Here is a 12,027-nt window from a genome sequence, read left to right on the forward strand (position 1 = left end):
AACTCATGCAATATTATTCAAAATGGGTGACCCTGGAGGACATTATGCTGAGTGAAGTAGCTCAGTCACAAAAGGACAAATACTGCATGGTGCCATTGTTGTAAAGCAGGACTGACCTCGGGGTTGGGGGGAGACTGAGAAAGATGGATTCAATAACATACACTGCATTGAAACAGATGAGGGATAAAACTGTTTAAAAGGGATGTCCAGAGCAAATGCTGCATAGTGGAGTGGACCTGGGGGGAAGGACTGTAAAACAGTGAAAGAGTTTTTCTTTTTTACTCTTCCCAGAGGGTAGTGTACTAGGGGGAAGGTTGTGAGGGGAGAATAGTACAACAGTGAATGAATGGAAATCCAAAGTCTCTGTAAATTTTCATTGAACCTAATAAATTTTTTTAAAATTGTGATTTTAGTGAAAGTTTACAAAGAGGTTAGTTTTTATTCATTCATTCATACACATTTTCCCCTCCTACCCCAGTGCTTTGTAATGCTTGTCCTGTTCCAGATTGTCATGCCCATATCTAATTGTCCATTCCTTTCAGACTGTTCTTTCTTTCACCTATTCACCATGTTCATTATTTATCTGGTCTTTTTTTTTCCTTCTCCATTTCCTTCCTATCCATTCAGTAGTCTTAAGCAGTATTTGTCCTTTTGTGATAGAGATATTTCACTCAACATAATGTCTTCCAGATTCATCTGTGTTGTGTGTTGGTTTACGACTTTCTTGACTTTCAGTGCTGCTTGATTCTTCATTTTGTGAATGTACCACAATTTATCTGTCTATTCATTTGTTGATGGGCATGTGGAAGCTTCCATCTCTTAAGCTATTGTGAATAATGCTGCAGTAAACATGGATATGCATACATTTGTTTATGTCACCGGTCTAATTTCTTTGGGATATATACCTAGTAGTAGAATAGCTGGGGCAAATGATATTTCTCTTTTCAACTTTGTGAGGAAATGCCAGACTGCCTGCCTTCCGTAGTGGTTGTCCCATTTTACCTTCCCACCAGCAGTGTATAAGATTTTCTATCTCTTCACATTCTTACCAGCATTTATTGTTTGCTGTCCTGTTGGACTTTGCTGTTGTAGCTCAAATGAAATTTTATCTCATTTTTGTTTTCATGTGCATCTCTCTAATGGCTGTTGATTTTGAGTGTTTTTCCATGTGTTTATTGACCATCTGTATTTCTTCCTTAGTGATGTGTTCATATTATCTGCCAATTTTGTGATTGCATTGTCTTTCTCATTGAGGTGCTAGAATATTATATAAAGTTTATATTTGAGTCCCTTGTCTGATACACTATTGCTAATTATTTTTCCCAGGCTTTGGGCTTCATTTTAACTCTTGGAGGAAAAGGGGTTTTTTACTTTTTTTAAAAAATTTTTGTTGTTGTGTACTGTCGAATTGGATCCTACAGGAGGAGATTGCCCCTCCTCCTCCAGCAGAGCATCTGGTGGATTTGAACTGTGTGCTTTCCAGATTTTAGTGCAGCTTCTTGCTAGTAGGCCACCAAAGCTCCTCTGGAGAAGTTTTTTGATGCACACAAGGATTTGAGTTTTAGAAGGTCCCATTCATCTATTTTGTCCTCTCTTGGTTGCGGGGTTTTGGTTATGCTTGAAAGTCTTTTCATGCCTGTGCCCCCAGTGGAGAAAGATGTATAATCTCCTATGGTCAGAAACTCAGTAGAGGTTCAGCTATGATTTGGTTCCACTCAGCAAATGAGAATGAAAGTGCTAACATGCAGGTTTAAAAAAAATGTCTGTGTTGTGTTTTTTTTTTTCCTAGTCTGTTTCTAAAGGTTTATTTAAAAATATAAACTATTTTATCAGTATCATGAAGTACAGTATGCATGAATTGTTGAATGGCAAGCCAATTTGCTTTGTAAACTTTGACTCAGTAAAAATTTAATAGTAAAAATACAGAAAAGTATTCATTAGGTCTTCTCAATTTGTTCCTATCTTTTTCTCTGATGATCTTTATAGTCTAGACTTTATTATGCCTAGGTCCTCTAATCCACCATGACTTAGTTTCAGTGTGTAGTGAAGGTGTGGATCTTACTTCAGTTTTCTACAGATGAGTGTCCATTTTTATCAGAACCATTTGTTAAGGAGGCTATTGTTTCCCCACTTAATTGATTTTTGTATCCCTGTCAAAGATCAGTTGACCATAGATAAATGGATTGATTTCTGGCTTCCCAGTTCTGTTCCATTGATCTCTATTATCTGTTGTGTACTTGTACTATGGTATCTTTTTTTTTTTTTAATTTTATTATTTTTTTAAATTTTTTTTTTTTTGTACTATGGTATCTTAATGGAGGTCCAAAGTTTATTCCTTTTCTACTGTCAGAGTTTTAAGTATGCTCAATTTCTGTTTTGTGGTGTTAGTTTTTGTGTTTTTTTTTTTAACTGACTTATAGTTTTTCTCTTTTTCCTCTAAAGGAACCCAAGTTTTAGTAGTATTATTTGATCCACATTATCCTGCTGTCGTCTTTGTTTTTCTCTTGGTTGGTTTTAACTTTTCAATTCTGTTTCATGTTCTCTAGTTTTTCTTAACATCTTGCTGCACATTTTTAAATTGACGGCCGTGCTTAGAAACACTTTTGCCGTCATTTGCAGCAACGTGTTAACTGAATCCCCATGTTACATTAAACAGCATATTTCACTTCTTTCTTGCATCATAGTTCGCTTCTTTCTTATTCTACCTAAAAACATGAGATTGGTGAGAATATTAATCTATTGGACTTATTCTTAAATTAAAATAACTTTATAAAACATCTGAAAAATTTTATGAATACATGTTATTTCTAACACTAGAGGCTGAAAAGATCCTGTGATAAAAGATAAGATCAGAACTACATCAGTAACGTCTTTGTTTTTTAGGTTGCTGGAGGAGCCAATATGAATCAGATTTCCGAAGCACTGAGCAGATACAGGAATAGGTCATGTTTTATGAAGGAAGCCCTCTACAAGCTCTTTGCGGAAACTTTTTCAATGCAAATAACCATGCCTGCCATGTTAAAGGTAATAGCATTTCAAAAAGGCAGTTTAATAGCTTGAAACTTGGCTCAATGAAAAATTACCAAATGAGTACATTGCTCTGAAACAGCTCATGTACCTTGTCCACAAACATATCACAAGAGGCCAAATGCTCTCTTAGAGAAGACAAAAGCATTGTGAAGCTTAACTGCCAGGTTCCTTAAGCATCTGGATTTGCGCAAAATCACTTTGAATCATTGTTTTTATAATTAGTGTAAGAGAGGGAGAAGAAAATTGGATCACTACACTGCTTTTCTTTATTAATATTTCTGTTAGATGGCATAGTTTTTCTAGGCTGTATGTTGAACTCACTGAGGTTGGCTCAGGATAGGGCAAGGTTCATAAGGTAGCTGTGAGTCATAGTCCACATGACAGCATTTAATAACAATCTTCATTGAGACATTTTTCCAGGTATTTCTCCTATGAAGTTACCGTATGGCTTTGAACTACTCATGTTTCTGAAAGCAACTTAAGAGTGCTCACCCTTTGTGGCACATGGGCTCCTTTTTTCCTAAAATAAGACTTAGCAATTTTTAACATGAATTAATTTTGCATTAAAACGGTTTTCTTATTTTACTTACTCATGATACCACTCTTGAAAGCCTAGCATTTAAGAACATCTGACTGAAAACAGCCTCGTTGTCCCTAAGAGGAATGGAAGAAAACTCTAATAAAAGATTGATATGGCCTCATCTACCATTTAAAGTATTTTGTGAATAAAGTAATTACAGATATTCACATAGCTGAGTTTTGATTTAGGGAATGATGAATTTACTTTAAATGTAATTAGAAGAAGTATTTTGGGAAAGAGAACTTTAGTTATTTAAAATGAAATATATATTTTTCAGTATTTTTTTAATACTGAATAAATAAAAGACTTAAGTCATCTTGTAATTTCATTATTTGTAATCTTTGCAGTTCTTTAAATATTATAGCTATTTCTGTAGCACTGAAGATTATTTTCTACATAAAGCAAGAACTATGTAAAGAACTCTGTACTTTTGTTTTACCTGTAATGAGGAAATTGAATTAGATATTCTCATGGTCATTTTCATGTGAGTTTCTGTGAAAATTGTCTATTTTGGTTTTTAGTCTAGGCATCTCTGACGTGCATATGATGCCAATCTCATCAAACCCTGTGGGTAAATCAATACTGTAAGGATAAAAAAAGTCATCTTCTACAGTAGAAATTCATTCAGGATTTCTCTCTAGTATTCATGAGAAATTTATATAGCTGTTGAGGTGGGTCTCTTAAAACCATAGTTTTTTAAGTTTCAATAGATTCCTTTCTGAATTGTGTAGCGCTTACTATTCCTGGTAGAAGAATTGAATCACAATGTCTTCAAATGTTAGAATAGCTAAGAATTTTTTATGATTGTACTCATATATTTTATACTTGTGTCCTAGATCTTCCATAGTCTGGTTTTAAATTTCTCTTCGTAGGTTTATCCCATCTTTTGCCAATTTAGCATTTTTCCTTTTGATTCTTCTATTACCCAGCAAGCCTTTTTAATCTCCACTTCTCCCGCTACCTCAAGCCTCATTGTGCTTTTTGAGTTTATAATAGAAATGATTGCTCTCTTCCTAACAACTTTAGATGGCACTTTAACTTTGTTTATGTCTTTTGGTGCATTTTTCAATTCCCATTTTCTTGATGTGTTTCACAATGTCATTTGTATACAAATATTATTTTCTCCCAAAGCTTTAAGCTTAAGGACAGTATAAGTTTGTGTCTACTGTAGTACCTCTCACAGTGCCTTAAAATGAGTGCTGATCAATAAGTGATTATGAGATTGTTTAATTTTATAAATGAGAAAAGAGAGATTCAGAAAAGGTAAGTAACCTGCCCATAATCCCAGAACTAGTTAATGACTATGTTTGAATTAGGAGGTTATTGCTACTATACTATACCCTAAAGGAAAAGTGCTGAGGCTAGGAAACATATGTTACTGTTCCTACTGAGCAAACATTTTTGCCAACTAACATAAAAACAAGATTGTACAAAATACGTTAATATTGTATGCCACTAAAAATAAGTTCATCTTCAGCTTGTGACTATAGGAATGCGAAACCATCCATTGGATTTGCCAGTGCAGTTCACGGCCAGTGCTTGCGCCCTCAACTTAACACGCCAGGGCCTGGCCAAGGGGATGCCAGTCCGTCTGTTGTCAGAAGTTACCTGTTTGCTCTTCAAGGCCCTGAAAAATTTCCCCCATTACCAGCAGGTAACTAGATTTAGGCTTTTTTACTTCAGGACACATTTATAAAAAAGAAGAATGGATTACTTAGTTCTGGTTTATTATCCTATTTGAGAAATACTGCATAAGAGGTCCATGTTTATTATAGAAAACAAAATATAAGCAAAACACTTCTAAATTACTTATAAACCAGCTGTTGAGCAGTATCATTAATATTTTGGTGTATTCTTTTAAAAATTTATTAAGTTTAACCTTTTTAATACATGTTTTTCTTTTGTATGTTGTCTATTTATCATGACTTTTTTCTGTTAGAGTATTTTTCCTTTTTATTTTTCTAGTACTTTATGTACTTGTATAGTAAAAGTTTGTAACAGAATAGATCCTAAAAGTAGACCAACACATACATACCAGAAAACTAAACCCATTTCCCTGTAGTCTGTTCCACCTCCCAGCATCCCTGTAAGGTAAAAGAACTCCCCTACAGGGTTTTCTAAGACTATACATCTTTCCAGAAACAGACTGTAACACATCTTTCTCCTATACTTAAACCATTGACCTTTTGGTTAGTGGATATTCACTGGAATCAGTACTCTTTAAAACCTGTGTAGATGCCACAGTCAGTCAGTGGGAGAGGGATAGTCTTCTCAACAAAATAATGTAGAAGAATTGAATATTCATATGGAGCAAAATGAACTTTGGCTTAGCTGTCATCAGATGTAAAAATATCACACATCCAAAAACTATAAAAGCGTCTATGAGAAAATATTTGACCTTGCAGTAAAGAACAAAGATTTCTTAGATTATAAAATCAAATACCATAAAAGGACAAAATGCAGAATTGGAATTCATAAAAACTAAAAGCTACTCACACAAATTTAATAAAAATACCTGTCACAGACTGAGAAAAAAAAATAACCATGGGTGTGTATATGCATATTTATGTACATAGAGATTTATTTGTATATGTATACAGACATTTGTGCACACCTATACATAAATCTTTGAATATATACTTTAGTGAATGTATATGGCAAATAACTTTTATCCAGAATATATACTCTAAGTAATGAAAAGAGTTAAGAGATAAGTAGATCTGTAGCATATGCAAGAAAAGATGCCCAGTTTCTTCAGTTTTAGAAAATGAAAATAAAAAATTCTTTATACTATTGTTGTTGTCAGGTACCATCAAGTCAACTATGACTTACAGTGACGCTGTAAAGAACAAATTAAAACCTTAACCTAGCCTGTGCCATCCCTACAATTTCCATCATGTTTAGGCCCATTGTTGCAGTCACTTTGAGAATTTTCACTCTTTCTCCAACCCTTTATTTTTCCAAGCATGTCTTTTTCCAAAGACTAATGCCTCCTGACAACAGATTGCCTAGATTGGCTAAAAAACAAAACATGGAAAAATCCAAGTGTTGATAAGAGTGGAGAGCAACTCGAGTTCTCATAGATTAATGGTGGAAGTGTGCAATACTACCAGTTTAGTGGTTTGATAGTTTCTTAAAAAGTTAAAAATAGACATCTTTTATACTACCCAACCATTCCACTTCTAGGTATTTACCAAACAGTAAAATCTTATATGCCTCTTAGGAGGTCTGTTGATAAGAAGCAGCACTGCAGTCTTGAAGGCACGTGGTTTGAGGCCGGCAGCTGCTCTATGGGAGAAAGATGGGCAGTCTCCTCCTTTTTGATTAACTGCCTCTGAGCAACTGTTGGAGGGTCAGCTCCAACTTTATGGTGCACAGCAGCAGCATGCATAGTAAACTCATATATAGTACATTTATTCATAATGACAGACAACTGGAAACAACCCTCATGTCCAGTATCACATGAATAGTAAAATTATGATTTGTTCATATAAGGAAATACTATTGTTTCTGTTGTTTTATGCTGTCAGTTTGCCACCATAATATGTACAGCTGCTCCTCTGAAGCCTGCCCTGTCCTGTGCCAGTCTCACTGATTCCAATACACTCACCCCCATTGGCAATAAAAAAAAGGAAGGACCAATACATGCAACATAGATGACTCTCATGAAAGTGCTTAACTAAAGTAAGAACCTTAGAAAAGACTGTTGATGTTTTGTGATATACTGCCAATTCAGAACTGATTGATAGCTGACCCTCCAACAGATTTTCAGAGGTTGTGTATCACATGGGAGGAGATTGTCCATCATTCTCTTCCAGAGCAGCTGGTGGTTTCAAACCATGAGCATTTGAGTTGGCAGTATGACTACTTATCACTAAGCTATACAGCAGTTTGCAAAATAGGTATAAATGGAAGGGTGTATAAACAGTGAGTACAGGGCCAGTAGAGGCTGACCTCTGTTAACTTCAGAAGAGAAAAGAATTCCAAACCACAGTAACACCTTATCTCTGAGGTCAGACGTGCTCCCTCATTTTCTAAACTTAACTTAGAGATAATACTGAGGATGATGATGTTTATTAGGAAAGTAACAAATTAGAAATCAGGATTAGGAATGACTGAGGATATTGTTATTCATTCAGGACAGCCTCTTTTAAGCTCCTTATTTTCAGAGTCCAAAGGCAGACTTTTTTCTAGAGTCCTTAGCCTGGCCTGTTGCCCTACTCAGGAAAATATAACAAAGCTCTTTTACGTCTTTCATTTTTAAGTAAGTGTGCAGTGCATCTTTCTCCACTCCAAGCCTGTATTCAAAGACTCTCAGGTGTAGCACTAGGTATCAGCACAATTAGACCTTCCAGAAAAGAGCCCAAGGAATCCACTCCACTACGCCTCTTACCTAAAGGCATTCAGCTTTCTCACTCCATGAGCCTGGGTCCCACAGCTCACTCCAGATTCTGGCTTCTACTGTTTCGTCTTGCTGTCTCTTAGTATCTCATCCTCTCTGTTGTTTAAGCTCTCCATCTCTGGTTTGAGGAATTCTCAGCACAAGAATCTCAAGTCCAAAGAATGTGCTTCTCTCACTAACTTAACTTTGTTGTTGATCACAGTCTGTGCCTCTGGGATGATACCTTTAAATCCTGACCAGTCCCCAAGTTAGATTTTACACATCTTATTTTCATAGTCACTCCAGAAAGTTGTCGTTTACCTTATTTATATTATATTCTTGTTAGCAGCTTATCTAATACCCTTTGTGGGCCACAGGCACCTTACATTGGCATAGTCCTATCTAGCCAGGTGTTAGAAATAATCAAGCGAGAAAAGCCATAGAAGTAATCCACTGCACTGAAATGAGGCACAGTGAAGCTCTTTGGAGTGATCTAAACGTTTTATATCTTGATTATAGAAATGTTTATGCTGGTGTATAAATTGGTTAGAACAAGAGGCTGCTGCATGGTTTAAAATAAGATGATGTCCATCAGGATTGTATATACTCTTTTTTCCATACCTGTTCAGTATGTATGCTGAACAAGTAACTGGAGAAACTAGAATATATGAAAGTAGGCATCAGCATCGGAGATAATACAACTTTGCTTGTAAAAAGTGAAGACTTGAAGACTAGAACTTTTAATATAGATTATAACTTAAGATCAAGAAAACAAAAATTCTCAATGACTGGATCAGTAGTTAACATCAAGATAGATGGAGGAAAGGACAATCTGACCCAAACCATGGTATTTGTAATTGCTTACATGCATCTGAAAATCAGTGAATAAAGAAAACTGAAGAATTGATGCCTTGTATGGTGGTTGTGAAGAGTATCGAGTACATCAAAGACTGCCAAAAGGAAAAGTCTGTTTTGAAGGAATTGCATCCAGGGTGCTCCTTGGCCAGGGATGAAGAAACTTCCTTTCACCTACTGTGGGCATGTTGTCAGGAGGGGCCAGTCCTTGGAAAAAGTCATTCTTGGAAAAATAAGTCAGTGAAAGAGAGGAAGACACATCAGTTGCAACAATGAACTTGAACATATTGGAAATCATGAGCATGGCATAGGATAGGAAAACCGGTAAATTAGTTGTTCATATTGTTGCTGTGAATTGGAACTGAATGATTTGACAGCACCTGACAACAAAAGGCCTCTGAAAAGTTAAAGTCAGGTTGTCACTTTCAGGACTAAGGTGAACCTGACTTAAGCTTTATTAATCATTAGTCACCTCTATATGCATGTGGAAGTTAGACAGTTAAGTAGACTGAAGAAGAATTGATGCCTTGGAATGGTTTGCAAAGTGACTACAACAATAAATTCAACACAGAAATGACTATGAGGATGATGGATGACTGCTTAGTGTTTTTGTTCTGTTGTACATAGGGTTACCATGAAACAAAACCAAGCTGACAGACCCTATCAACATATCTTTCCTCAGATACTTCCTCAAGGAAGCTTTCTGTCTGTCTGCCTGTATGTAAAGGGCTAGGTTCATTCCATACTGTACTCGGGTAGAAAGTAGAAGCTTTATCACAATTAGATCATGTACTCTGACAAGAAGATTTACCATCCAGTAAGTGGATTGCTTTCCACTTTGATTTTTCCAGAGCCTAAGGTAACACACTCTTAGGGTTTTAGACAAAGGTGAATGTCAGAGTTTAAGTAAGCAACTTGGAAAGGGCCAGATACCTTGTGTGTACTCAGTAAGAAATTCATTAGTTAAGTACCTTTATTTAGAAGGGAATATATATTTATTAAAAATTATTTTTCTTTATTCCCTTGAAGTTACAGAAGAATTGCCTTCTCTCCTTAACCAATTCCAGGATTCTTGTAGATGTTCCATTTGACAGGTAAGTGTAAATCTTGGTCATTTGATTGAAATATTCGTCAGTGCTCTTAGTTCCTTCCTTAGTGTGGCCTGATTAGGGATAGGATAGGGTATTTGAAGTACAGACCCTTTCCCACGAATGGGACCTGGATACTCTGCTTTTAAATTGTGTCCTTACGTGATTGCAATATAGGAAGTGGGTAAGAATATGAAATCGGTCATAGCTGGATTCATGGTTTAGCTTTTTCTGTTACCTTTGAGCCCAAGTTTGCTCATTTGCAAATTTGTGATTTTTTATGAGGATTCAATATGATAATGTTGGATAGTATTTGGAAGGCTAGCTTAAGAACTATAGGCTGTTTTAAATATGTCATTTTTTTATATTATGTCTTTTTTTAAAAAAAAAATCACTGTCTCAGGTATAACGGGCTTTATTTGGAAGTAGATGTGTCGGAGTCAGTGAGACTGGCTCAGGACAGGGCAGGCTTCAGAGCTGTTGTGTCGCTGGTGACTCAACAGCACATAACAAGAACAATTTTGGAACAATTGTAGTCTTCCATAGTAATGTATTTAAAAACATAAGAATTGCTATAAATAGAAGAAACAAGCACAGGCTAATGGGAACAATTTGGGACAACATTCAAGAAGTTGGGCTTTTATGAGGAGGAATGTTGCATCAGGATTGGAGCAGGACTCATCAACAACCTACATTATGCAGATGACACAGTGCTGCTGTTGAAACTGAGAAGGACCTGAAGCACTTGCTGTAGTCTTCAGTATGGACTGAAACTCAACATTAAAGAAGACAAAGATTCACCACTGGGCACATTGACGTCACTGTGATGGATGGAGAAGAGATTGAGGTTGTTAACAGTTACAGCTTAGTTGACTCCACAGTCAACACTCTTGGCACCAGCAGTCAGGAAATCAAAAGATGAATTGTACTGGGGAAATCTGCTGTCAGGGACATCCCCAGTGTACTGAAAAGCAATGATCTCAGTTTAGAGACTAAGGTGCGCCTGATTCAGTCCATAATCTTTGCAATTACTTGCTATGCATCAGAGAGCTGGACAATGACTAAGGATGACAGAATTGAGTTGTGGTGCTGGAGAAGAGTCTTGAACAAACCATGGACTGCCAAGAAAACAGATAGGTCTGTCTTGGAGAGGGTGAAACCAACTTGGAGGTTAGGAATTTGAAGCTCTGTCTCACATACTTAGGGCACATGGCCAGGAGGCACTGGTCCTTGAAGAAGGACCTCATGCTCAGAAGCGTGAAGGGACAGTGCAAAAGAGGAAGACCCCTGATTAGATAGATTGATACAATAACTAGAGCAATGGAAGTTGATGAGTTAGAATTGGTGGTGAGACTGGCTCATCACAAGGCAGGGTTCAGAGCTGTACATAGGGGTGCTATACGTCACAGACGACTCGACGGCACATAAAACAATGGGAACAAAATTTCTTTGGACTGTGGATAAATTGTAGGCTAAGGTGCTCTGGATGAGTGATTTATTTGCTGCATTTTAGCACAACTTATAAGTCAAATTCCAAATGACCACTTATTGAGAAACTTCATTTTTGGATCCATAATAATTGAAACTGTTCATGCTTTTTTTGGATCCTGTGTATTTTACTCCTATGCTTATTTATATGCTCCCTTTTTCTCTTCTACTCTTCTCCTGTTTGCCAGATGCTCTTCGTTTCTTAACTGAGGTTTAGAAGTCCAAGGCTATTTCTATTGCTGTTAGAAGAAAGACTTAGAGGGAAATGCTAAATAATTTCTTCTCTCCCCAAATAGAGTGCCACAAACTTTTTTAACTGTGAGAAAAACCACTACTACTTTTCAGATTTGATGCTGCCAAGTTTGTAATGAAGTGGCTGTGTAAGCATGAAAACCCCAAGATGCAAACAATGGCAGTGAGCATCATATCCATTCTTGCCCTGCAGGTATGTGATTTCAAAGGCAAGATTCTCTCAAGTTTTAATGGAGTTTCTGTATTTCACTTACTTTATATTTGCTTTTAGCTTTCACCTGAACAAACTGCACAGCTCAAGGAAGAACTCTTTAGGGCAATCAGGGTAGGTTAATTATAATTGTTATTATCTT

At 36.4% G+C, this 12,027-nt stretch overlaps 1 protein-coding gene across 1 annotated transcript in view; it reads left to right on the top strand.

Annotated features, from left to right (window-relative positions):
* The window catches only part of ZYG11A (zyg-11 family member A, cell cycle regulator), an 87,010-nt gene that overhangs the window by 50,412 nt on the left and 24,571 nt on the right, over positions 1–12,027 (top strand). The window contains exons 5-9 of the mRNA XM_006879807.1: positions 2,884–3,024; positions 5,088–5,264; positions 9,876–9,940; positions 11,768–11,867; positions 11,946–11,999. Coding sequence (XP_006879869.1) covers positions 2,884–3,024; positions 5,088–5,264; positions 9,876–9,940; positions 11,768–11,867; positions 11,946–11,999 — 537 coding nt within the window. The remainder of the gene's footprint in view (positions 1–2,883; positions 3,025–5,087; positions 5,265–9,875; positions 9,941–11,767; positions 11,868–11,945; positions 12,000–12,027) is intronic.

The sequence above is a fragment of the Elephantulus edwardii genome, unplaced genomic scaffold (assembly GCF_000299155.1).
Source record: "Elephantulus edwardii isolate Elephantulus edwardi_28Jun2011 unplaced genomic scaffold, EleEdw1.0 scaffold00005, whole genome shotgun sequence".
NCBI classification, from domain to species: Eukaryota; Metazoa; Chordata; class Mammalia; order Macroscelidea; family Macroscelididae; genus Elephantulus; species Elephantulus edwardii.